Below are 27,779 nucleotides of genomic sequence, written 5' to 3' on the forward strand. Positions count from 1 at the left end.
GGCCCAGGCAAACCTTGATGACAATATTCCCGTTCAGAGCAGCCAATCCACAGAGAAAACCATATGGCTGTCCCCACAATGAGACATGATGTCCCTCACTGACCCATAGAACTACAGGGGACAACACTGGAGACACACTGTGGGAATTGTGCCCAATCAGATCCCATCACACCAAGGCAAAACACTAAGGGTGTGCAATAGAACAGCAAGGGGAACATAGCAATGAAGTTCCCAGGTAATACCAAAAATAGACGTCAGGGCCAGGGCTTGGCGCCCCATCAGACTCGACCGGAAAACACTCCTAAAGGCCAACAAACAGTCCTTGAACTAACTACAGGCTTTTCTTTTGTTGTTGTGTTGTTGTTTTGTCATTGGCTTTTTGTTGTTGTTTTCTTTTGTTGCTTAGTTTTGCTCTGTCTTGTTTTTGTGCATGTGTGTTAGGGTTCTCTAGAGAGACAAAACCAGATTGCTAATAATTTTATATATATATTTATTTATAAAGATAGACATAATATAAGAAATGAACTGTTAAATTATATACAGATAGATATATAATATGTAATATATAATATATATATATGAATGAACAGTTAAATTATAAAGCAGTACAAATGGCTCAGTGCAACTCACTCCCGAGAGAGTTGTGAGACACGGGCAGTCCTTCAAGTTTGAGGGCTGCCAGGTAGTCCTCTGTCGAGAGTTAGGCTATCCCAGCACAGGCAGCAAACAGCAAGGCAAGTCACCAACTGTCAGCCATGTCACCAACTGTCAGCCAGGTCACCAACAGTCAGTCCTCAGCTCAAGAGATGTAAATTCCAATCGTGTGGTCTTAAAGGGACCTCAACTTACAGCAAAACAGTCCACAGGCTAGGCATCCCACAGGTAGTGTAGCTTATAAATTGAGGCACAGAACAAGCAAGGCATCCACACTGGTCCAATGATCAAAGAGCGAAAGACAAGAAAGGGGAAGCTCACTGCGCCATTATCTCTGCCCTTCAATTAATTCTACTTGTGTTTATTGGCCAGGCTGGCACAATAAACTATCTCAATCCACCCCTTGCCAACCTGGCACCTGTACACAATTCTTTAGCCATATATACTAATTTCCAGACATTGATGAAGTCACACTTATACTTATCATTATCTGTCATACATATAAATGAAAACACACTGAGTCCAATTGTATCTGATATATCATACCTGAACAAAGAAAAGATATGCCATAATCACATAAAAAGAATATACATGGACAATTACAAACCTCGCTTTTGAAATTGATCACGTGGTCGTAATTGATAGGTAGAACTACCTACTTCTACTACCCATTCTGTATTACCTTTGCCTTCAGCAAGCACCTCAGCTGCTGTGGTTTTTTGCCTTGTGGGGTGACCCATACCTTCATTCCTGAGAGTCTGGATCATTATAAGTCCTGTCAGGATTGGGTTGCTGTAACTTAGCATTTACTTTAATCATAGGGCCTGGTAGCACTAAGAGTCGGCCTATGGGATCTCCTGGATTCCAGACATATTCTTCTTTACCTCCATTATATAACACCAGTCCAATTTCTCCTTGGTAATCAGGATCAACCACACCACTTAGTACAGTGACACCCTTCCTGACCTGTTGATCCAAAAGCATGAGAAGCCAAAGTGGCCAGGGGACATTCTCAGCTGCCAGTTCAGTGGAATCCATGCTGTGTTTCCAGGTGGGAGAGTTTCTTCCTTCGGGACCAGGACCTCCAGGCCTGAGGAACACAGAGTTGCTGGGACAGGAAGCAAAAATGCTGCAAGTGGATAACTAGGAATAATAGTGAATGGTGCCACTCCAGCTTCCACCCCGTGGTTTCTGGACCCATGAATTGTGGCTAATGGAGACACAGCACCATATACTGGCCACTGGTTTAGAGCATATACAGCTTCCTGGAGAACATTGTACCAGCCCCATAAGTTGTTGCCACCTAGTAATTGTGTCTTTAGGAGTCCATTCCATCGTTGTATCAAGCCAGCTGCTTCAGGATGATGAGCAACATGATATGACCAGTGGATTCCATGGGAATGGGCCCACTGCCACACTGCATTTGCTGTAAAGTGAGTTCCTTGCTATGTGGGATGCCATGTGGATGAGGCGTTCCGTAAGTTCACGAATAGCAGTTTTGGCAGAATCATCGCGTGCAGGGAAGGCAAATCCATATCCAGAGTAGGTGTCTATTCCAGTAAGAACAAAATGCTGCCCCCTCCATGATGGAAGTGGTCCTATGTAATCAACCTGCCACCAAGTTGCTGCCTGATCTCCCCGAGGAATGGTTCCATATCTTGGACTTAATGTTGGTTTCTGCTGATGGCAAATAGGGTATTCAGCAGTGGCAGTGGTCAAGTCAGCCTTGGTGAGTGGAAGTCTATGTTATTATGCTCATGCATAACCTCCATCCCTGCCACCATGTCCACTTTGTACATGTGCCCATTGGGCGATAACAGGAGTGGCAGAGGAAAGAGGAGGACCAGTCTCCACAGCGCGTGTCATCTTATCCACTTGATTATTAAAGTCCTCTTCTTCAGAGGGAATCCTTTAGTGAGCGTTCACATGAGATACAATTACCTTTACTTTCTTGGCTCATTCAGAGAGGTCTATCCACATACCTCTTCCCCACACCACCTTGTCGCCAATTTTCCAATCATGGTCCTTCCAATTCCCCAACCATCCAGCCAAACCATTAGCCACAGCCCATGAATCATTATACAGTCTCACATCTGGCCAATTTTCCTTATATGCAAACTGAACGGCCAGGTGCACTGCTCGAAGCGCTGCCCATTGGGAAGATTTCCCTTCACCACTGTCCTTTAAGGAGATTCCAGAAAGGGGCTGTAGTGCTGCTGCTGTCCACTTACGAGTGGCACCGGCATATCGGGCAGAGCCATCCATAAACCATGCATGACTTTTTTGGTCTTCAGTTAAAGTATGGTAAGGAACTCCCCAGGAGGCCATAGGTGCAGACTGGGAGAAAGGAGGCAATGTGACAGGAGTGGAGACTGTGGGCCTTTGGGCCACTTCTTCATGCAGCTTACTTGTTCCTTCAGGTCCTGTTTTGGCCCGATCTCTTATATACCACTTCCATTTAACAATGGAGTGTTGCTGCGCATGTCCAACTTTATGATTCCGTGGGTCAGACAATACCCAGTTCATGATGGGTAGTTCAGGCCTCATGGTGACTTGGTGGCCCATGGTGAGGCGTTCAGTCTACACCAAGACCTAGTAACAGGCCAACAGCTATTTTTCAAAGGGGGAGTAGTCTACAGAGGATGGCAGGACTTTACTCCAAAACCCCAATGGTCTACACTGTGATTCACCAATAGGGGTCTGCCAAAGACTCCAAACTGCATCTTTATCTACAACTGACACCTCTAGCATCATTGGGTAATCTGGATCATATGGTCCCAGTGGCAAAGCAGCTTGCACGGCAGCCTGAAAAGAGCCTTTTCTTGTATTGTGTCCCACTCAAAATTGGAGGCTTTTCTTGTCACTTGATAAATAGGTCGAAGTAAAACACCCAAGTGAGGGATATGTTGCCTCCAAAATCCGAAGAGGCCCACTAGGCGTTGTGCCTCTTTTTCAGTCGTTGGGGGCGCTAAATGCAATAGCTTATCCTTCACTTTAGTAGGAATATCTCAACATGCCCCACACCACTGGACCCCTAGACATTTTACTGATGTGGAGCATACCTGAATCTTCGTTATTATCTCCGCAGGTCTGTCTAAATAAGAAAGGCTGGATGAACAATCTAGAGGAGAAAACAACGGGACCAACAGCTCCGGGGGACATGGGAGAGGGGGATGTGGGGGAAAGGAAGTGGTGTTAACAAACCCAGGGACAAGGAAACAAGTGATCCAAAATCAGTGGTGAGGAGGGTGTAGGAGGCCTGGTAGGGCGTGATCAAGGGTAATGTATCTGAGAGGAATTACTGAAACCCAATGAAGGCTGAGCATGATAGTGGGATAAAAGGAAAGCAAAAGAAAATAAAGGAAAGAGCTAGGAGGCAGAGCCTTTATAGCGGTCTAAATAAAGGCATGTACATATGTAAATATATTTATATATGAGGATGTAGAAATAGATCTATGTGTATATATTTATAGGTTTAGTATTAAGGTAGCAGATGGACATTGGGCCTCCACTCAAGTACTCCCTCAATGCAAGAATACTTTGTTCTAATAATTTGGCATTCCATGATGCTCACCTTTGAAAACAAAGTAGGTGTATAAGTAAATGTGGTGAAGAAAGCTGATGGTGGCTGGCTATCAAAAGATATAGTGTCAACCCACCCAAGGGGAGGGTATTGTTTATATCTCCATAGGGAAAGTGGGACCAGACTTCAACCCAGTGCCGCAAGGTGTGAATGCAACATCCCGGCGTGGAGTAGGGAACCAGTGGAGAGGTCTGGGAGGCTGGCCCCAGCACCAAAAATTAAGTGCATTCCTGCCCCTCCCCCGAGAAGAATTTGTTTCAAAGGACGACATTGATTCTGCAGCTCTGAGAGATGGACATATCTGATCAGAGCACACGGGAGCAAATGAAGGGGGAGGAGGAGAAAGTGAAGCACAGCCTGCCATAACAGACCATGAGGATGATGTTCCTGATTAGAGCAGCCAGTCCACAGAGAGAACAACATGGCTGGTCCCACTATGAGACATGATGCCCCTCAGTGACCAAGGGCGATACAGGGGACAGCACCGGAGACACAGTGTGGGAATTGCACCTGACCTGATCCCACCACACCGAGGCAAAGCACTGGGGGAGTGCAGCGGAACAGCAAGGGAATGGAGTGGCAAGGTCCCCAGGGAATGCTGAAAGTGGACTTTGGGGCCAGGGCGTGGTACCCCAACAGACTGGACTGGAAAACACTCCTAAGGGCCAACAAACGATCCTTGAACTAACTACAAGCTTTTCTTTCTTGATGTGTTTTGTTTTGTTCTTTGTCAGCGGTTAGTTGTTGTTTTGTTGTCTGGTTGTATACTGTTGCTTTGTTTTCCTCTGTCTTGTTTTCATGCATGTTATTGTCTCCACAGGTCTGTCTAAATAAGACAGGCTGGATGAACTATCTGGAGGAAAAACAAAGGGACTGACAGTTCCGGGGGTACTTGGGATAGGGAGAGGTGGTGGTGGTGGTAAGGAAGTGGTGTTAACAAACACAGGGACAAGGAAACAACATGGGACCCAAAATGGTAGTGAGGGGGGAGTGGGAGACCTGGTAGGGAATGATCAAGGGTAAGGTTACATAAAGAAGAGGTATAGCTGTAACCCAGGTGGGGACGGAGCATGGTAGTAGGGCAGGAAGAAAGTCAAAGGAGATGGAGGAAAGAGCTAGGAGTCAAAGGACATTTATAGAGGTCTAGACAAAGACATGTACATGCAAATATATATATATATATATATATATATATATATATATATATATATGGATAGGGAAATAGATCTATGTGTCTTTATTTATAGGTTTAGTATTAAGGTGGCGGAAGGACCTTGGGCCTCTACTCAATCACTCCCTCAATGCATGGATACTTTCTTTTATTAAATTGGCACTCTACGATGCTCACCCTCCCGACACAACTGCTGAAACCAAAGCGGGTGAACAGGTAAATGTGGTGAAGAAAGCTGATGGTGCCCGGTTATCAAAAGAGATAGTGTCTGGGGTCTTAAAGGCTTGAAGGTAAACAAGCGGCCATCTAGCTCAGAAGCAACAAAGCCCACATGGAAGAAGCACACCAGCCTGTGCGATCACGAGGTGCCAAAAGGACCAGGTATAAGGCATCATGCAAAAAAAAATTATAGATATATACCATAGTGAATGACGGGGGAAGTGCAGAGTAGAGACCCAAAGCCCATTTGTCGGCCACTGGAGATCCCCTCACAGAGGGGTTTAGGAGAGGAGATGGGTCAGTCAGGGTGTGATGTAGTACCGATGAAGAACACAGTTTTCCCCCAGATCCTGGATGCTTCCTCCCCCCAACTACCATCATCCGAATTCTACCTTGCAGGACTGGATAGGGCAGAGGTTGTGCACTGGTGCATGTGGGAGCTGGAGGCACAGGGAATCCAGGGTGGATGATACTTCCAGGACTAGGGGTGTGAGGGGCGATACTGGGAGAGTAGAGGATGAGTGGGTTGGAAAGGGGGAACCGATTGCAAGGATCCACATGTGACCTCCTCCCTGGGAGATGGAGACGGCAGAGAAGGGGGGGAAGTGAGACTCCGGATAGGGCAAGATATGACAAAATAACAATCTATAAATTATCAAGGGCTCAAGAGGGAGGGGGAAGTGGAGAAGGAGGGGGAAAAAAAGAGGACCTGATGCAAAGGGCTTAAGTGGAGAGCAAATGCTTTGAAAATGATGAGGACAAAGAATGTACAGATGTGCTTTATACAATTGATGTATGTATATGTATGGATTGTGATAAGAGTTGTATGAGCCCCTAATAAAATGTAAAAAAAAAAAAAAAGATATAGTGTCTGGGGTCTTAAAGGCTTGAGGGTAAACAAGCGACCCTCTAGCTCAGAAGCAACAAAGCCCACATAGAAGAAGCACACCAGCCTGTGTGATCACGAGGTGTTGAAGGGATCAGGTATCAGGCATCAAAGAGCCAAAAATCATTGTAAATGAGGGGATGTGCAGAGTGGAGACCCAAAGCCCATCTGTAGGCAACAGGCATCCCCTTACAGAAGGGTCGTGGGGAGAAGAGCCAGTCAGGGAGCAGTGTAGCAATGATGACACATACAACTTTCCTCTAGTTCCTAAATGTTTCCTCCCCACCCCACCCCCATCATGATCCCAATTCTACATTACAAATCTGGCTGGACCAGAGGATGTACACTGGTACAGATAAGCACCGCAAACACAGGGAATCTAAGACGGATGATCCCTTCAAGAACAGTGGTGAGAGTGGCACTACCAGTAGGGTGGAGGGAGTGGGGGGTAGAAAGAGGGAACTGATTACAGGGATCTACATAACCTCCTCCCTAGGGGAAAGACAACAGAAAAATGGGTGACGGGAGACATTGGACAGTGTAAGATAAAACACAGTAATAATAATTTATAAAATATCAAGGTTTTATGAGGGAGGGGAGAGCGAGGAGGGAGGGGGGAAATGAGAAGCTGATGCCAAGGGCTTAAGTGGAGAGAAAATATTTTTAGAATGACGAGGACAATGAATGTACAAATATGCTTTACACAATTGATGTATGTATGGATTGTGACGAGTTGTATGAGTCCCCAATCAAATGATTAATAAAAAAAGGTGAACATCTATTCATGACAAAAACTCTCAACACACTAGAAAAAGATAGGAATTGCTCAACCTGTCAAAGGGCATCTAAGAAAAACTTACCAATATCAACACTGTGTCTTAAATTCAAGCACACAACCTGTGTCTATTCTTACGACACCTACTCAACATCACATCACATCAGCTAGGGAAAGTGAAGAAAGAAAAGGTGGAGAGATCAAAGGGAGAAAGTAAAAATATAATTATTTGCAAAAAAATGATTGTATGCATAGAAAAAAAGAATTTACAAACACATCATTAGAATTAATAAGTAAAGTTAGAAACGTTACTAGGTACAGGATCAATACACACTCACAAAAATCAACTGTATTTCAATATGCTACCAACAATTAGCAAACAAAAATTAAAAAGCATTTGTTAACAAGCATCAATACCTTTGCTTAAATCTAACAAAAGATGCCCAAGGCTCTACCTTTAAAACTCTAAAACTACATTACTGAAAGGAACTTTAAATGATTTGTAAAGAAAACAATACCATTTGTAAGGGTGGGGAGGCTGGATATTACGGAGACTCTCTACAAATTAGTCCAGAGATTAGAAGCAATTACAATCAAAGTGAAAGCTGACAAGCTGAGAAAACATGAGAAAACCAGGGAGCTTCAAAAAGTTCTTAGGAAAATGGAATTAAAAGATAAGAGAATGTTCCCATGAACTTTCTGAAACTCCACTGTGCAAGAGACCTAGACTACCCAAAACAATTAGAAGAGGGACATTGAGGGACTTACACTATTGCGCAACCAGACTTATTTTAAAGGTAAGGAAGTTAGATAACGTAGTATTGGTTCAAGCACAAAGAAGATACTCTGCCAGAGGAAAACATAAGAACTTAGGAAGAACCTGATTACTGTCTTCAGGAATGACGCAGAAGCTAAAAGACGATGGAGACATTTCTTCAACAGTCTGAAGAAAATGCCTTCAACCTAAAACTCAATGTTCATATAATCTATTGATCAAATGTGAGAAACAGACATCATTTGCAGACATACAAAACTCAAACCATTTGAGTACCATTTCTACAAGTGGTTGTCTCCTATAAGAACCTGAACATATGAGAGGACTTCAAAAAGTACATGGAAAATGGAGTTAAAAGAAATGGGCTCTTCCCACCAACTTTTTGACGACGGCTCAAGCAGAAGGCAAATGTTTTGAGAATGATGAGGGCAACAAATGTGCTTGACACATACATGTATGTATGAATTGTGAAAAGAGTTGTACGAGCCCCTAATAAAATAATTTTTTAAAAACTTTTTGAGGCCCCCCTTGTATATTCCAGAAAACAAATAATAATGTAATGATAATACTTGAGCCAAAAAATAACCTCAACCCCCAGATGTGTAGTGAAGGGGCAATCCAGGACTACAACAATACAGCCAACTTTATACTGATTAGTAAAGGAAGGCGAAAGGAAATCAAGGCAGGGGCTCAACAAAACCACACGTATGGTAAGTTAGGGAGAAATCAAGAACATCATAAAAGCTAATAATGTGAGAAAAACAAAAAAATTAGAAACTCTAGAAGAAGAGAGAATGCTATTTTTGTTTTAAATCAATCTAGTTTTTTTTCTAGAATCTTTCTTTTCTAGTCTCAGGCACTACCTGAGGGCAGCAATATAGACATGGTCAAATTCTCACATACTCATTGCCATTCAGTAGATGTTGACTCACAGATCCTCTATGCGACAAGGTAGAACTGCCCCAGTGTACTGTTTCCCAGACTGGAACTCTGTATGAGAGTAGAAAGCCCTGTCCTTCTCCCGAGGAGAGCTTGTGGTTTTGAAACGCTGCCCTTGCGGATCTCAGCCCAACACATAGTCACTATCATTAAGTTTCTAAGGATCATGCAATTTGCCAGGACATATAGGATCTAAGGAAAATGCAGGTCAATAACAAAAAGCTCAACAAAGTCTTTGTCAAGCTGGAGGTCTTGAAGGGAGGGCATCAATCCCAAGTTCAGAAATATGCTTGTTTCTGCACTCGCTGCCAGCATGCCAGACTCACACCAATGCCAAAGCCAAGACTCCACACACACCGTGTAAGGTGAATTTATTAACTTCTTTTATGAAAAACTGAAGTCCAGAAATTTGTAACACATGTAGGAATTGTGTAGATCTGGGGGCTCAACCCCCCGTGTCACTAATGCTACATCCCCTGCCCCTCTCACACCCTGCGGTACAGTAACTCTTGGGTTGCACTCACAGTATCTTGTAGGATGGCTTTCCTTCCTCACATCTACTCATACTGCCTAGGTTAGATCAATGCTACCATGTCCCCTGAAATCTTCCCCTCTAAATCTATCATGGACAAATCTCCCTGCAACACCATGGCCCAGCCCACTTTTAGTTGGACTGAGCTAACAAGCCACACACATATACCATGGAGATCCTTTCAGGATGTCTTCCTTTCTCACTGCAGAACTCTCCCAATTATAATTCTTCACTTTTCCTCACAGGAAAGCAAGCACAGAGAACCAGTCGTCACCTTACAAATACCTCATTTATAAGAGAACGTTTCTAACCTTGACACGTCATCTTTGATTCTTCTCTAGTATGTCATTTGTCACCAAACCTTGCCAATTCCACCTAAAATCACTCTTAAATCCATCTCTTTACTTTCTAATACCAAAACCTTACCTAAGGTCTTGATCTTCGGCGATATAAACTATTAGTCTCCACTTTCTTCTATTCATTTCTTCCTATTAGCCAAAAAAAAAAAGGGCACACCATCTATACTCGTGTATAAGCCGACCTTTTCAGCCCATGTTTTATGCAGTTTTTGTGTAAAATTAGATGCCTCAGCTGATAACGAGTCGTCTTATACTCGAGTATATATGGCATATTTAATCTATTTCTATTTATAAATCACTGTACTAATATATACATTAGAAAACACAGCAATAGAAATCTTGACATTTCATATTAAAATCTGAGTTCTAATACAATCTTCTCGGACCATAATGGATCATCTTCCACAAGCCAGGAATATCATTGCTCCAAACTACTACTGCCAGAGTAATATTTTTGAAAACCCAAATCTGATCCTGAAACATCTGTCAACCCTTCAATGGCTCAGTCTTCAGAAGCCTACTCTTTCAACATTACCTCCTATCATCTTGCCCACCTATTTCACCTATGCTCTCTGTGCTTCTTTTATATGCAGAGTCCCCTCTGCCTGGAATGCCTCTGCCCTTGAAAGCCAATGATTTATATCTAACATTATCCCTAAAATGTGCCTGCTGGCAACAGTAGAGTAAGTGTTGAGCGGCTAACCAAAAGGTCAGATGTTCTAATCCACCATCAGCTCCAACGGGGAAAGATGAGGCCATTTGCTTCCATAAAGATTTACAGCCTTAATACCCTATGAAGCAGTTCTACTCTGTTTTATAGGGTTACAATGAGGTGGGATCAAGTCAATGGCAGGGGGTATTATTCCTAATGGAGAAAAATGCATTCCAAATGCCATAACCAATTTCCAAATCGTTTTTTGGATGTAACCTCTTTTCTACAGAGACTTAGGGATTTTGAACAGATTTTTTTGTTCTATTTCCCTTATTTGGCTCCTTGACAAGTCATAAACACTTGAAAAGAACGGGTATGGGTTCCAGTAAAAGCAGAGGAGACCATGTTTTGCTTTCTTTTGCTTATTTTTTGTACTTGTTGAGCTATTTCCCAACAAAATCCTTTTAAGCAAAAAGGATGTTGCAAATCCAAAGATTGGTTTTCCCCAAAAGCCGGGGGAAAGCTGAACTTTGGTGGCCTACAACTAGAGTTCCAGCCTAGAACGGACAAATTCCATACCTGCATTAAAATTAAAGCATGCTTCCTAGGGCAGTGGTTCTCAACCTTCCTAATGCCGTGACCCTTTAATACAGTTCCCCATGTTGTGGTGACCCTGTATTTGGGCATACCTGCATGCGGGCAGTCCCGCCTAACGACAGAGAGAGGAGCAGTGTCTCGGTTCCTAAGACAATCAGAAATATGGTCTTAGGTGACCCCTGTGAAAGGGTTGTTCGACCCCTAGAGGGGTCGCAACTCATAGGTTGAGAACCTCTGTCCTAGAGCAATACTCCAGGTTTTATTTCCTTCTTTCAATCTTCCTGCAAAGGGGCTTTAAAAAGTTCATGGACAAATGAAATGTAATTTAATGAGAATGGCATTTTTTTCCCATGAACTTTCAGAAGCCCCCTCTTATTTGCTATATACAACCCCTCCAATTGGGTACATTGGCTACAATTAGGAAAATGGAGTGGCAACTTCCCCAACAAGTGACAACGTAAGCGGCTGACTGCATTAATGATGGAGAGCTCTGGTGACATAGAGGTTATGTACTGGGATACTCACCTCTAGATGCACAGTTTGAAACCACCCGTAGCTACACAAGATAGAGCTTTCTACTCCTGTAAAGAGTTACAGACGCAGAAACTCCTAGGGGCAGTTCTACCCTGTCCTACAGGGTCGCTATGAGTCAGCATCCACTTAATGGCAATAAGTCAAGCTTCCAAAGAGTCCATTATTCCACTGTCCCAACTCTTTCTGCAGTCTCTTCTAGGGACTGGGACGAGAGCATTATGGAGAGGGAAGCAAGGAGGTATTAGAGCTGTGGTTCTCAACCTTCCTAATGCCGCGGCCCTTTAATACAGTGCCTCATGTTGTGGTGACACCCAGCCATCAAATTATTTTCGTTGCTACTTCATAACTGTAATTTTGCTACTGTTATGAATTGGGCGACCCCTGTGAAAGGGTCATTTGGCCCCCAAAGGGGTCGCGACCCACAGGTTGAGAACTGCTGTATTCGAGGAAGATGTACTGGAGAAGCTACATTTAAACTTCTATTCTCAACACACGGCAAGGAGATACATCATCAGCTGTGCCATGCGACAGGCCTCACAAAACAAGGCTGTCTTGCTTTTTGGTAAGGAGCTCCTTTAAAGAGCAGTCCAGAAAAAAACTGCAGCAGAGCTATCTTAAGAAACCAAAGCCATTTCTTTGTACCTGAAAACAATAAGATGGATTTATCCCCATTTTGAAGTCATAGAACATTCACTATTCTTCCTTTGGGAGGTCGTCCTTCCTTCTCCAAATCCTACCTTGCCTCCAGTTCAAGTCCCAGCACTTTCTGAGACAAGCATCTAATCTTTTGTTTACTACATAGCTCATTGAGGTCAAATCAAAAGCCACAATGGGACTCTAGTTTAGACAAGGAGATAACCATGCTTTAAAAAAGTTCTTCAAAATGTTAAACAGAGAGATACTATATAACCTAGTAATTCCACACCAAGGTTTTTACCTAGGAAAAATAAAAATGTCAAGGCACGCAAAAAGGTATACAGAAGTGTTCATAGCATCATTAGTATTAGTCAAAAAGTGAAAAACACCCAAATAGCTATTAACGACCAAGTGTCATTAAACAAAATGGAGACTATCCATGTAATGGAATATTCGGCAAAAAAAAAATGATAGATGCTAACAACACAGATGAACCCTGATACAGTAAGCCCAAGTGAAAGACACCAGACACAAAAAGGAAACTGTTGTGTAAATCGATTCATATGAAACGCTCAGAAAAGGCATACCTCCAGAAACAGAAATTTGTGGTTGCCACCAGGGGTTGGGCGGGGAGAAGGATGGGAAATGACAGCTAAAAGGGCACGTGGGGTGATTAAACTATAGCCATCACACTTCTGTGAATATGCTCAAAATACTGTGTTTCGGAGGATGAATTTTATAAAACATCTCATTTAAGCTAGTCCTGCTCAGGCTCCTCTCCTGTGCTCAGGAGCTCCCTCTTTCACTTTGACTCTCCCCCTCCCTCCTTTCAAGCCTCTCTGCTATCAGTCACTACTCAGATTCACAGGCCTTCCGACACTCCCTGAAATACGGCTACCCTTTTCTTGCTTTCAGGCCTTCGCATATGCGCTACCCTTTACCTGGAATGAAGAGTCCTGCCACTTTACATGACTAGGGCCAGCTCATCCTTTACATCTCAGCTCAGATGTCATCTTACAAAAATAGGACAGCGGCTCGCTCCGCTCTCTGGGCATCTTGTTTCCTTTACAACGAATCCACTTTGCCACAACCCTATGAGTTGGCTTGTTTTTCATTGGTCAGTTCCACTAGATTATAAACACCATGAGAGAATAAATGTTTCTCTACTCCACCGTGGTAAATCCCAGTGTCTAGCACAGTCCTTGGGGCTTAAATAAATGGTCACTGTTATTTCTCTAATATGCCATGTCCTCATATGTTGAGAACACGCTCCTCTCTGTTGCGATTACTACAGCCATCATCAATAACATTACCCCCATCATTACCAAACTCACCATCACCACCCTCATCACCACCACCCCATTGCCTCTACCTCTGCTCACTCTTATCCAGCACTCCTACTCACCTCTAGTGTCTCATCTAAAGCATTATTTCATTGATAAAGCCATCCTTCCTTGACCCTGCCCCCTCTACAGTCTCTCCACCTATGTATTGATTCATCGTTGGCTATCTCTCTACCATAACAAGTTTATATTATAAAATTATATTAGACTTGAGTTTATCTGCCGGGAGGGGAAACATGAAGGGGAGTGTTATTATTTTGCATGTCAGTCTGATGAGTACTTTGGGAGGTCTTCAATCTTCCCAGCTTTGTGTCCCCAGTACTTAACACACCACCAGGCACATGACATTAACAATGGCGGGCATGGACTGAGTACTTAAGATGTGTTTGACAATTCTGACTGAAATAGAGAGAGTGAATGAGTGCCTTGGCCACCAACCTCACAAAGATCCGAGCCTGGCAGCGACTAGAGGCTGGAGTACAAGACATAACGCAGAATATGATCACTGCAAGGCCAGGTCAGTTGCTCTGTCCTGTTCCTATGACTTCAAATCTCAGCATCACTTTTCTCTGAGTCCATAAATGTGTCAGCTTTCCTCAAGCGCACCTAGAATACTTCCTCCGATTACTTACTGCCCACTTCCTGCACTTGGTGCCTGGAAATAATTTCTAGGATGTCACCACAAGCAATATTAAACTACCACACAGTTTCCTGCTGTGTGCCTGCACTCTCAGTTAAATTGTTTCATATTAACCACATTCCAGTCCACTGGGATCACTCAGAAACTAAGTAAGATTTAAACATACCTGTAGAAGATGGCCAGTCATCACTGCTCCTTTTATCCCTCCAACATAAAAGTCACCTCAGGTTTAGGGTTTAGGAGCATTCCAGGGTGCTGCCTGCATCCTGGTGATACTCTCTTTCCTTTGTCAATTACATTTGATTTGAGGCAAGATAATGTTTCTTTATGAAAATGAAAAGGGACTACACTGTCTTTGGTCAGGAGCTGCCAGCCTACAACACATTTTGGCTTAAAAATATATATATATAAAAACTCTTCCTCCTTAGAGTTCAAATAACCAAGCTATCCTTTGAATACTATGTACCCACTTGGCACAAACTTTCCCTAAATGAACATGTTCCGGATATTGGGTTGACAACCCATTGCCACCCCGTCGATTCTGACTCACAGAAACCCTCGGTAGGGTTTCTGAGGCTGTGAATTTTATGGGAGCATAGTCTCATCTGTTCTCTCATGAAGCGGCTGATGGGTTTGAACCACCAACCTTGAAGTTAGTAGGCCACCATTTACCTGATAGTGCCGAGGGTCCTTTGAATTGATATAGGCAGATCAAATGAAATGAGACTGTCCCTGCACTCGAGAAGCTTCTGATTTAATATAAGAGACAGTCAAGGAACTGGACTTTGGGTTATGATAGTGATAAGGGCAAGAGGTCAGGGAAACACTGAGGGGCACCGGACCCAGGTGGGGGGTGGGGGCACCAGGCAGGGCTGGCTTCCTGGGAATGACATCTGATCCAGGCCTATAAGCACTCCCATTCTCTCATCTGATAAATGTGGTGAGTAAAGAGCAGCACCTACATCATTGGAGAGTTGTGGCGATTTGATGGTCAGATTCATATAAAGCATTATTCCCATGAAGCCAGGCAGAGATCATTCTCCACCACTTTCACTTGAAAGGAGCGACTGATCCCACACTAAATCCAAATACCTGTGCGCCTAGCAAGTCAAAATGCATTACTACTGGTCACCCTCCACACATCCGCTTCACACTGGCACACAGCATTGTTTTTATAATCAGTTTTATTTTTTAACAATGAGAGTTTTTAAGTATTGTTTCATACAGTAAACAGTCTAATTCCTTAATCATCAAAACTTTCTTCTCCATTAACTGAAACAAGCCTGTCTCTGGCATTTCTAGTATAAAAATGTACCAGCTGAACACAGCTGATGTTCTAAGTCTTTTGTTTAAAAAAAAAGAGAAAAAGTGTGAAAGAAACTAACAATAACTGTGTTTTTAATATGGTTCTACTATGCATGTGAGGGGTGGCATAGTGGTTACATGTTGGGCTGCTAACTGTAAGATCAGCAGTTCTAACCCACAAGCTGGTCCTCAGAAGAAAGATAAAATTAGGTTGTCCAGGCCTAATAAAGATTTACAGTCTTGGAAACCAATAAGGGCAATCGTACCTTGTCTTATAGGGTTGCTATGAGTCCATACTGACTTGATGGCAGTGAAATTTTCGATTTGGAGGTTTTTGTTTTTTGGAGGGTTTGGGGGTTTTTTTGTTTTGTTTTTGAGTATCTGAATGGTACTGTGTTTCTTCTTCCTCATGGGTCTATATAGTCTGCCCACCGTGGAAACAGAAGTTGAAAGAGGTTTCAGTTTAACTTAAATTTACTGCTATCCGGTCAATGCCAACTAATAGCAACCTTACTGACAACAAAACTCGGATGTACATCTCGAGTCTGAGCTCATTTCACCACAGCATCAGGGATAATAAGCAAGAGAGACTAGAGGCAGACAAAATGCTTTCCTTTTCCAGAAGCCCCCAAGTACTCTGTCCCCTCTCCAAGACTGTCATACATAATGTAACCTGTACACTTACAGTTGGTCTCAGCTAGGGAAATGCCTAGGGGTAGTGATGGTTCTGTCCTGTCCTGTCAGTAGGAACCCAAGTTCTACTTTCTCCAACAACTAAGGCACCTGCTGCTAAGGAGATGTTTGCCTCGCCCATCCATGCTTTACATTCTTAGCTGCAGTCAGAAGTTACATAACCCATGGTTAAAATAAACCCCAACTACTCTCCCTAACTTCACTCTTGATATTCTTTCACTGCCCAAGGCAGTTTTTTATCAGTTTGTAGTTTCAAGATCAAGGGGGCTATTCTTTATACTAATTTCATGCCTTAGTAAGTCCCTTTGCCCAACGACTCAGGTAGTACAGAGCGCTTCACAGTACACACTTGGGAAATGTGTGTGTCAGTCTGCTGCATTCATCTTGAGAGGAGCATGATGCCTACAGGTGTCTCCTTGCTGGATTTCATGCTGGTCTGACACTGTCAGGCAAGTTTCTGAACTTCTCCTTAACAGGAAGGGTAAGCGTCTCACAAGCATACTTGGGAACTCTCTGGTGGCTTTTGGAAAGTGTTTATAAGTGCTATTCAAAGCCAAGTTTGCAACTCTTACTAAGAAGCAGTAGCTAAACTTGGAGTGGCTCTTTAATCCCAATGCTTCACAAACTATGTCTTTTTACCCCCAAGCCTCTTAAACTTGGGCTTGGAGTATGTTTCTAAGTGCTCCCCCGCCCATTTCCACGAAAATAAAGAATTAATGGGTTCATCCAACTTGCCCATGTTCATTATAAGGAAACTTGGCTAGTTCTGTTTAGCAAATGTCTCAGGGCTGCTTACAGCACATTAGATACATTCTGAGAGGAGGACGTCGAGCAAAGCTGGGCAAGGGCCACACTGAACGGGCAGCACCTGGGCATGCAATGCAGCGGCCCAATAATCATGAGATTTCCCAATAATCATGAGATTTCACGTCTGAGGCCCTTCCCCTTTCAAACTTCCCTAGGCACACGCCTCAAAACGCTGAAATAAACACATTCCACGGGCTTTCTGGTAAGAGGGTTTAAAGGGTCTTATGAAAGCTGTTTCCAGAGAAAGCCTGTGCTGTCAACTTTGTCTTTAAATGCCCTCAGGCCGTTCTATGAGTCACAGGGAAAAACTGAACATTTGCTAGTGATTAGAGAGATAACGCATCTCATGTCTGGGGCTACCTGGAGAGGCCAGACGAGGACCTGGCTGGGAAGGGAGATAGAGTCAGTCCAAAGCCACACACCCAAAACTGGACAGCACAAAAGTTACACTTTTCAAAATCAACTTCCAAGTCTAGAAGGAAGGCAACAATGTTTCAATGCGGAGTTAACCACTTCCCAGAAAGTTAACTCCCCACCTGGGGCTCCAGGTGAATGAATGAGTGAAGGAATGTGCCGGATTGGATTACCAAACCGTTCCAAAGATTATCGAGTGGTCAACAGTTACAGAGGAATCTTCCTTGACGGCTCCATAACCTTTGGCCCTTGATGAGTAGACACTTTCACAGATAAGGGTGGGACTTAGAAGCGGGAAGGGACCTTTTCCTCCAGATCATGCAGGCCTTAAATCCAAGAATGGCCACCCCAAGAACCTGACGCGACTCTGAGGGGACGGGGGCAATAGGGCCCACACAGTCAGGCTGCAACCTCCCCAGGACCTGCCACCTCTCCAGGACGCCCCAACCCCAAACACACCCATCTGGGGAGTTGCTTCCGGAGATTTCCTGCCTGCCACCACCACCACCCCTCGCCACGCCACACACACATTTTTAGGGGGTCTACGCAAACCAAGAGTAGGAGCCACCTAGTCAACTCTGCCGTTCCCGCCTTCAAGTGAAAAGGGGACACCTGACCACCCGCGCCCTCAGAGCCCCGCGCGCACCCCGCCCCCGCGCCTCCCTGGATCGCCATGGCAACCGCCCCCCACCCTGCGTGACGCCGGCACGCGGGGCGCCCCTCCGGTCCCAGTAACAAATGCCCCGGCTGCCCGCGGCCTGCAGCCCTGGCCCGGCCTCGCCGCCCCGCGCCCGGCCCGGCTCCGCCCGGCCGCACTCACTTGATCCTGGAGCCCATGGTCCCCGGGCCTCCTCATGGGCCCGCGGGCCTCGCTCGGCGCTGCGCTGCGCTGCCCGCCCGCCCGCGGCCGATGGCCTCCCTCTGGTGCTCTCCCCGCCCCTTCCTCCCTTCCCTCCGGCTGGGGCCCGCTCGCTCGCTCGCTCGCTCGCCGCCGCCGCCGCGGCCTCCCGGGGCTAATGTACACGCTCCAGCCCGGCGAACGCCACGGTCGCCGGCGCGCGTACCCGGCGCGCGCCGCCCCCTCCGCCTCTCACACGGCCGCCCCCGCCCGCCCGCGCCGCCGCCGCCGCCGCCGCCGCCGCCCGCGGGGTGGACTGGGAAATGTAGTCCACGGGGGAGGCGGGGCCGCCTGCGGGCCGGGTAGCAGCCACCCGGCATCCGCTCACAGCCCGGCGCGTCCCGTGCCGGGCAGCTCTGGTTCCCCGGGCGGGCCACCCCCAGGATCTTCGGCCCACGGTTGTCGCCTAGAAGCCTCCACACTCGGCCTCCCTGAAAAGATCCAAGTCCTATGGAGATCCCAGAGCTCACTCCAGGTCGCAGGACCTCCTCCTCCCCCACGACCCAGGAGCTTTTGCTCCCAGAGAATCTACTTCCCATTCAGGTCTCAGTGAAGACTCAGGTGTTCCCTTTAAAGTCCTCCAATTTCTCAGTCCAGTTCCTTGAGGGAGCCACAAGCCCGCCCCTGGGCACCACGCCCTTCAAAGAGACCCATATGCTCAGAGAAAAGTCACTGGGAGCGCCAGAGGATCCACGTGGGGGCTCAGCTCTGCCCTCCCCGTGAGAACCTGTGCCTCTCTCTATCAGCCCTGGTGGCGCACTGGTTACACACATTGGGTCCAACCCATCTGCCAGGGGCAGTTCCACCCTGCCATATTAAGGTCACTGTGAGGCACCACAACAGCTCTTGATAAAGTTTACTCAGTGCAAATAAAGTTATTTCAGGCTACCTCTCTCTTCCCTCCCCTCCCACCCCCACTGCCCCAGCCCCTTGGGTCTTAGGATCATGAACTCTCAATTTCATCCCTCTAGGCCCAGAAAGATCACAGAGGAAGCAATAATGACAGCTACCATTTAATGAATGGGGGAGTGAACCAAGCACTGCAATTTCCATACATCATTCTTGCCAACCCTCTCAGTAATCTGCCAAAGTACCCAATATGCAAGATAAGCATGGTCTTACTTGTGCTTATTTACTACTAATCTGGAGTGAACAATTTCAGATTTTCCCACCACATCAAAAGTTCTGCTTCTAGGTCTGGCTGACATCTGTCTCTCCCTACCCTAGAGCAGCATCCTACAGAGCCAGAGCCTCTTTTTCAAATCTGTAATTGCTGAGAGGAACAGAGCACCCAATAAACAAAGTAAGCATGGATTTACTTGTGCTTACTAATCTAATGTATAGTCTACAGATCAAAAGATACTATAAACTCATATAAGTCACTTTCGAACGGACTTTTTTTTTTCCTGTTCTGAAATGTTATCCATTCCTTCTGCCATTTCAGCCCTTATAAATTCATTTAAGAAGAGGCCTGGTAACGTAGTAGGCTAGGCACTGGGCTTTTAACCAATGAGCTGTCAGCAGTTCAAACCCACCAACGGCTCCTAGAGAAAAAGATGAGGCTGTCTACTCAAAGTGTAAAGTCTCTGAAATCCACAGGAGCGGTCTACCCTGTCGGTGGAGTCGCTATGAGTCAGAATCATCTCAATGACAATGAGTTAGGTTTTTTTGGCTTTAAGTTCATGTAATGTCTCACCCCTGCCCCTCCACTTCACACAGTCACTGATGCACGCAATGAGCTAAGAAGGCAAAAAGGTAAGAGTAGAAAAACTAGAGACCATCAAGTCAGTGCTGACGCATAGTGACCCCCTGTGGGTTTTCAAAACAATAACTGTTTATGGGAGTAGAAAGCCCAGTCGAGGAGGAGCTGCTAGTGGTTTGGAACTGCCAAGCTCGTGGATTGCAGCCCAACGTGCAAGCGCTACATCACCAGGGCTCCATAAGAGCAGCAAAGTCTTGTCTTTTTGAAATCTTCTTCTGGGTAAAGATTGTTTTTCTCTTGTGCCTATGGCCTGAGATTTCTGAAGGCAGAAGGTAAAGGTTTTTTGTTTTTGTTTTAATTTTCTTAATTCAAACAAAGTGGAAATGTCCAAACTGCCTTTTTGAATTCAAAATACCTTGCTCCCAGACACCAACACTGACTTCTAAACACCCACACCCACCACCCCGGAGCAGAGCTCTGCTAGACAGCCAAGGGCTCTGTGGTGTTTATTCACCTTGTTTCCTATGAACCCGCTCCAAGGCACAGTTGTTATCAAGATCTTCCCTGGAATGAGCAGTCAGTTCAAAAGCTCTGAGCAGGAGACTATAAATAAAACAATGTTATTCATTTTTCGGTAAAGGGTAAATCTGGCTGCTTTACAAAGGAGGTCGTAGCCATCCTGGCCACAAAAATGTCTGGGTACCTGCTGGATCATGTGGTGTGTGTGTGGGTAGGTGTGTGTGTGAGAGAGAGAATTGGGGGGGGGGGTAGGTTTACCCAGGTGGTCTGTGAGAAAACAGGGTGGTCCAGGGAGAGACCACTGGACTGGGAGCTAGGAGTCTGTCTGTCTTCTAAAGCTGGATTGTAAGAGAGGCTTTATGCAAACAGACAAATAGACATGTGTCTGCTTCTGTTTCCTCCTGCATAGAATGGTTCTAGAAGATGATGAGGGACTTAAATCATAAGACAGAATGTCATGTAGGGCCGAAGAGTGTGACTTAGGACAAATTTCTTAATCTTCAGAAAAGATTGCCCCTTGCCATCCAGTCTCTTTTGCCTCATAGCAACCTGATGGGTTGGACATAGTAGAACTTCCCCATAGGGTTTCTAAAGGCTAGAAATAGTTACAGTAGCAGACTACCACGTTTTTTTCCTCCTGGAAACAGCTGGTAAATTCAAACAGACAACCTTCCGGTTAGCAGTCAAGCCCTTAACCACTAAGCCACCGGGTTCCAGTTAGCAGTCAAGCCCTTAACCTTCCGGTTAAGTTAGCACCAACCTTCCGGTTAGAAGTCAAGCCCTTAACCACTAAGCCACCAGGGTTTTTTGCATAAAGACACCCCCTACCCCCTGACCTTCAGTGTACTCCCCAGGACTGGCTCATCCCATTTACATCTTCTCCAGGAGGACTTAGTCCCACAGCTATTTCTCACTGTAAGAGAGGTCAGGAAATCTAGCCAGACAATCTTGTACAAAGCTGAAACTGTGTGGTGGGGAGCATCCTTTTCTGGGAAGAAAAGTAAGACCGACATATGAATAGACAGCCAGGAGCCTCAACCATAGGAGCCTGGCTCTGCAACCCTGGGCAAGCCACACCTGGTCTCAGGACCTCAGTTTCTCCATGTGCAAAGTAAGAGAGTCATCCCAGGTGAACTCTCTCCCAAGTCCTGGTTACATTCCATGATTCTTTGCTTTGTTCTTTTCCAATGCCTTGTTTTACCATTTCTTTACATTTAGGCAGAATCTGATGTCATTCAAATAAAACAAGACCTTTCTGCCAAGTACATTGCATAATCAATTGTTGGAATTAAAATCTTCCGGTGAGAGGAAGGGTTTAGGAACTTGGCCTTCTCCGATGTTGTCAAAATAGGGCAACTCAGCAGATCCAATCGATAACAGAATGACTGTGGGAATACCTCCCGCAGCGACACTTTGAGGCGCCTCACATTTCATGCTTGCCCTTACTCCTCTGTACCTGTTGGGTGTTTCTGCTTAGAATGTTCGGGGTTTGACTACTGAGGGGATAAAAGCCACCCTCAGGAGCTCGAAAGCCCCACTGATTATACAGTATGTTCCAAATAGCACAAATCATCTGTAGCTCTGGATTTAGTGGTCTGTTGTTTTGACTTTTTCTTTGTACACTTAGTGTAGCTAAATTATTTTTTTAATTGACACATGTCATAACATTAACCCCCTTTTCAAGTATGTTTTCTTAAAATATATTTACAGAATTGTGCAACCATCACCACTGTCTAATTCCAGGGCATTGTCATCGCCCCTGAAGGAAATCTCCTACCTGTGAGCAGTCACTCTCCTGCTCCCCTCCCCCTAGTCCCTGTGTTGTTGTTGCTGTTGCCCATTGCTGTCGGTTGAATTGATTCTGCCTCAGTGATGCTAAGTACAACAGAAGGGACTGGGCTATCCTCACAATGGTTACTGTGCTTGAGCCCTTGGTTGCAGCCTCTGTGTCAATCCATCTTGTTGAGGGCCTTCCGCTTTGCTCTCTGTATCTAAGGATTTGTCAGATCCTGGATGTTTCACATAAATAGAATTATACAGTATCGTGTTCTCTTGCGTCTGACATCTTCCACTTAGCATAATGCTTCTGAGGTTCTTTCATGCTATAGCATGTGTCAGTAGCTTGTTGGGTTTTAATTCTGAATAATATTCCATTGTACAGATATACCACCATGTATTTCTATACTCCTAGATTGAAGACTTGGGTTGTTGTCAGCTTAGGGCTATTATGAATAATGCTGCTATGAACAGTCATTTACACGTTTTTTGGGGGGACATGTGTTTTCAATTCTCTTGTGTATTGTGGTTATATCCTGCAGAAAGAATCCACAGTTCATTAGTAGTGATGTTGGCACCCTCCCCGCCACATGCCCACAAAACAAAACACAAAGGTGATTTTTAACGTGGTGGGGGAACCTTCTAAGTTAAATAAGTTTCTTTGCCGTCAAACTTCTTGCCGCCGTTCATGTAGCGTGCTACCATGTGGGTCTCCTAAAAGGGGAAGCAGACAGGATAGACTAGTGGCTAAGACCACAGGTTCTGGAAACAGGCAGACTGGGGCTGGTCAGCCAGTAAACTTGGAGAAACTTACTTCAATTCTCAGAGGCTTGGCTCCCTCGCCTTAAATAAGGGGATGATGATGCCTCATGAGGATGAAATTAAATAAAGAATGTAAGGTTCCTGCGTATAGAAGGGAGTAAATATTAACCTGTTAAATCGTCAGGTTGATAAAGACAGGAACCACATCAAGGCTTCTTTCTCCATACCTAGACCTCAGCTCCAGTGCAGAACCTTGCATGCGGGCAAGGACCAATCAATAACTACTGAATAAGTACATCAATACCACAAAGCCCTCATTGTGAGCGACATCTAGGAACAAAAAGCCTCAGAGCAAGATTTGGGAAATGCTTTGTTGAATTTGAACCTGGAATAGTGGGTTTTAAGGAGCACTTGTGGTTATACAATGGGTTGTTAACCACAAGGAGCAATTTGAGCCCACCAGCTGCTCCTCGGGGGAAAGATGAGGCTTTCTGCTTCCATGAATATTTACATCCTCAGAAACTGAGGCAGCCCACAAGAGTTGACCAGAACCCGACCAGATGAAGAGATTTTTGGGCCTGTGAATTGGTGCACATTGTTGCTGACTTTATGGATGGCCTGTCTAGATTTGACTTTGCTTATGGATGCAGACTTCACAAGGTTCCAACTGGAATGAAGATTCTTCACATTGAAAATATGATTGTCAACTCAGAGAACTGGGTTGATGTAAGTGGGCAGTACAGAAATTGGATACCCAAAATTGGGGGGATAAAGGCATGAAGTGGCTGGCTTATAAACTTTCATAGGTGGGGGAATATTCATAGGATTATAAGATTAAGGTTAGGTGTTACTTAACTGCAATTGTTAGGCTAAAGAATTGTGTACAGGTGCCAAGTTGGCAAGGGGTGGATTGAGATAGCTAAGATCTATTGTGCCAACCTCACCAATAAATACATATGGGGTTATTGAAGGGTGGGGAGATAAATGGCTCAGTGGGCCTCGCCTTTCTAGTTCTCGGGTCTCTTGCTTTCTGATAATGGGACCAGGGTGCAGCTGCCTTAGCCAGTTCCCTACTTCAGCTGGCAAGGCTCACTTTCTGCAAGATATCCCTGAGGAGAAGCCGCATGCACCTACCCTGATGCAGCCCTGGGTGCTGGAACAGCCACGTGGAGACCCTTGCCAGTGTTGACATGCTTACACACTCACTGATTTGGCTTTCCTCCTGCAGTCGGTGTCATAGTGTGTGTTTTGTGAGATTGAGGAGGACTTTGTAGATTGGTGTCAGACATATGGGCTAATGTTGGACTTGGCTTGGACAGCACTGGGTTAGGATGCTTTCTATAATATATATATATAGAAATAGATAATATTTCTATATATATAGAAATATAATATATAATATATAATGCATATTTTATAATATTATGTATTATAATATATAGAAATATAGGATATATAATTTCATTGGGGCTCATACAACTCTTATCACAATCCATATATCCATTCATTGTGTGTCAAGTGCATTTGTACATTTGTTGCCCTCAGCATTCTCAAAACATTTACTTTCTAGGGATGCTTTCTTAATGTACACATATATAAAACTCTCTCTTATACATATGAGTTTCTGTGGATTTCTTTCCCTAGTTTACCCAGACTAACACAGAAACCAACAAACATGAAGAGTCCGCCTTAAGTGAAGAGGTTGTTCTGCAGAGGACCTAACGGTTGCTGAGATCCAGCATCTGCCAAGTGAGAGTCAGTCTAGTTAACCTAACTCCTAGTCATGGGTTAATTTTGTTTCCTAAAATACAATGGGGTTTTATATGTTTTGGGTTTTTTTTAGTTGGGATTTAGTACATATATCATATCATTCCATATTTCAATTAAAATGCAATGTTTTGCCTTCTGTAGTTTTCCCTCATTCATTTGGCCATTAATTCATCAACATTATTTTTTTTAGTGATAACAATTACCAAACTTGTTAACAAAATAAAATACAAGAATAAATAGCACATAGAATTCCTTTTGCAGTCCCTATAGATGGGCTTAAAGAAACATAATTAAATCTTTTCCTGTAGAAACTAAGGTCACACAGTGAGTTAGTCTGGCTCTAGAGCTGCTCATTCTCTTAGCCTCTGTTGGGAAAAGTTTTAATTGTATTTCTTTAAATCTATGTATAAAGGTTTTGAAAGGAATCAGATGTGTTGTGTATAGCTCACAAGTAAAGATACTAATGTTCTTTATAATAAATTCCGAAACTCACTGCCATTGAGTCAATTGCAACTCATAGCGATTCTACAGACAAGGTAGAACTGCTCTTGTGAGTTATCAAGACTGAGCTTTCTATAGGAGTAGAAAGCCTCATTTTTCTCCCATGGAGCAACTGGTGCCCTCCAACTGCTGGCCTTGTAGTTAGCAGCCCAAGGTGTAACCACTATGCCACCAGGCCCCCTTCTTATAATAAGGGGGTGGGGGGACAACCTACTGGCATCAAATCAATACCAACTTATGGTAGCCCTATTTAGGGTTTCCTATGCTGTACATCTTTATAGGAGCAGATGGCCTCACGAAGAGGTTTTCTGCTCCTGTAAAGATTTACAGTTTCAGTAGCCCACAGGAACAGTTACATTCATTCTACTGGGTCATCACTATGAGCCAAAGTAGTCTCAATGGCAGTAAGTGAGTGAGATACTGTGTCAGGGACACAAATGTAAGTAAATGGGTCTGTGGATTAGACACAGTAGAAAGTCTGGTCTGATGTAGCCTCATTCAGCCACCTTTCTTAGCTTTATTGGCTCATGCTAGATTCTGAAAAAGGACCCCTATGTTCTTGAACTTGAAACTGCTTCTGATCCCCCATATTTGTCCCTACCCTTCAGATTTCTATACTCTCCAGCTCACTCCTTGCCACTTGGCACTTCTTCCGTGTTCCTCTTCTTTTCTATAGAATTTGATACATGAATTGTCTTCCCAGCCATGACCTTGCCTTAAACCACCCGAGACATTGATTCTACTTCCAGGACCCCTAGAAACCTGAATCCTGGAGCTGCTCCCACATCCAGCCTTTCATCAGGCCCCGACTGATCTCCTCAAGCCCTGTTCCTCTCTTACATTTTAAAGATGGAGATCCTGAACCTGCACTCTGTAAGTTAGCTGGAGCGGTGGCAGAACTCTGCCTCATTCTACTCTTGGACTCCCTTGCCACTGTTGTCTTTATTTTATACCTCTTTATGTGCATCTGTGTGTATACAACTCTATACAACGATTAATTATTTTCCTTTATTTATTTCAATACCTTCTCCTGAAGTGATGCCTCACAAGACATTTTACTGTTTTTATTGTAAGCAGAAATTTTAGCGGGCTGAATTCTAGAATGTTGATCCCAGGGTCTCTTCCACTTGTAAATTGAGACACACAAAATGAGGTAACAGATTTGCTTTAGCACCCAAATGGGGATTGAGATCCCAGTTATTTGCCCTCTAAGCCCGGGCACAGGGTTTGCTGGACAGAGTGGCTATGCGGATTCGAGCAGCAACCTTTCAGGAAGGTTGGAGAATTGGAGATCATGTGAGTCAAGCACATGGTCAGTGGTCACCATCATGATTCATTTATCAAATATTTATGATCACTTCTCCCTCAAGGTTTACAGATATGATCATTTCATCCTCCTCACCATCCACAAGGTGATTTGCTCCAGGTCACCCAGCCAATAGCCAGAAGAGCTGAAACTTGAGCTGAGGACTCTCTGATTCCCAAGCTGCCTCTCCTTCCAAAATAATTTCTGCCAAGCTCCACTCTCAATCGCTCGCTCTCACCCTCTCTCAGCAGGGCTAAAAATATCCTGAGCAGCATCCTCATTAGTTAATATGCATAAATTATTTTTCTGCTTTATGAATGTAATTGGTTCATTCAAAGGAAAGGCTTCCACCTACATGAAGCGAAGGGCTGAGCTGCTCCGTGAAGACGAATCTGAATTTAGAGAAGGCAGCCTCTGCTTCTGGGCCCGTGTCGTCAGCTGGATGGCAGTGTAACCGAGCAGAAAACAAACTGTATTTCACACCCAACCGCCACATTTCAGCTGAGCGACTCTGGCAAGTCCCTTGCTTCTGTTCCTTAAGTAGTCTTCTGTAACTAGTAATATCACAACCCTCACAGGCTCACAGGGCTTGGTGGTGAGGATTTAGTGAGATAATGTATGAGGCCTGGCATGTAGCATCTGGCCCTCAAAAACCTGGGCGCTTTCCCTCCATAGATCATGCGTACAGAATAAGCCACAGATGTGTGCAGGAGAGGCAGCAGTGCTCCTGGCTAAGTGTACAGGATTTGAGTCGGAGAGAACACAGTGCAAACCCCAGCAAGTGGCTAGGTGGCACCGGCTCCCCTCTCCACGCCTCTGGTTTCTGTAGGGGGGAAAAAAAGAAAAAGATACCATTCACGTGAAGAGCTAATAATGAACAGTACACGCCACATCCAGAGAAGGCCTCCCTAGCCAGATCCTCTCTCTAATAGCACTTGGAGTCATCGATTTCTGCTTCGAGGGCAAAACCGCGCACGCACATGCTAGAGTGTTCGTCTTGGGCAGAGCATGTGCGCTCCCGGCCAGCTCAA

At 44.7% G+C, this 27,779-nt stretch overlaps 1 protein-coding gene across 9 annotated transcripts in view; it reads right to left on the bottom strand.

Moving 5' to 3' along the window:
* DENND1A (DENN domain containing 1A) overlaps nucleotides 1-18,543 on the bottom strand; it is a 598,491-nt gene extending 579,948 nt beyond the window's left edge. For 2 of the 9 annotated variants that reach the window (XM_075560476.1, XM_075560471.1), the window contains exon 1: nucleotides 18,335-18,543. Coding sequence is in view for 8 of the 9 variants with exons in the window: in XM_075560471.1 (XP_075416586.1) it covers nucleotides 18,335-18,351 (17 nt within the window). In the remaining variant the exon portion in view is untranslated. The remainder of the gene's footprint in view (nucleotides 1-18,334) is intronic. The other 7 variants (XM_075560469.1, XM_075560467.1, XM_075560470.1 and 4 more) reach the window with 5 other exon arrangements.
* Nucleotides 18,544-27,779: the final 9,236 nt, after the last annotated feature.

The sequence above is a fragment of the Tenrec ecaudatus genome, chromosome 10, assembly GCF_050624435.1.
Source record: "Tenrec ecaudatus isolate mTenEca1 chromosome 10, mTenEca1.hap1, whole genome shotgun sequence".
NCBI lineage: Eukaryota > Metazoa > Chordata > Mammalia > Afrosoricida > Tenrecidae > Tenrec > Tenrec ecaudatus.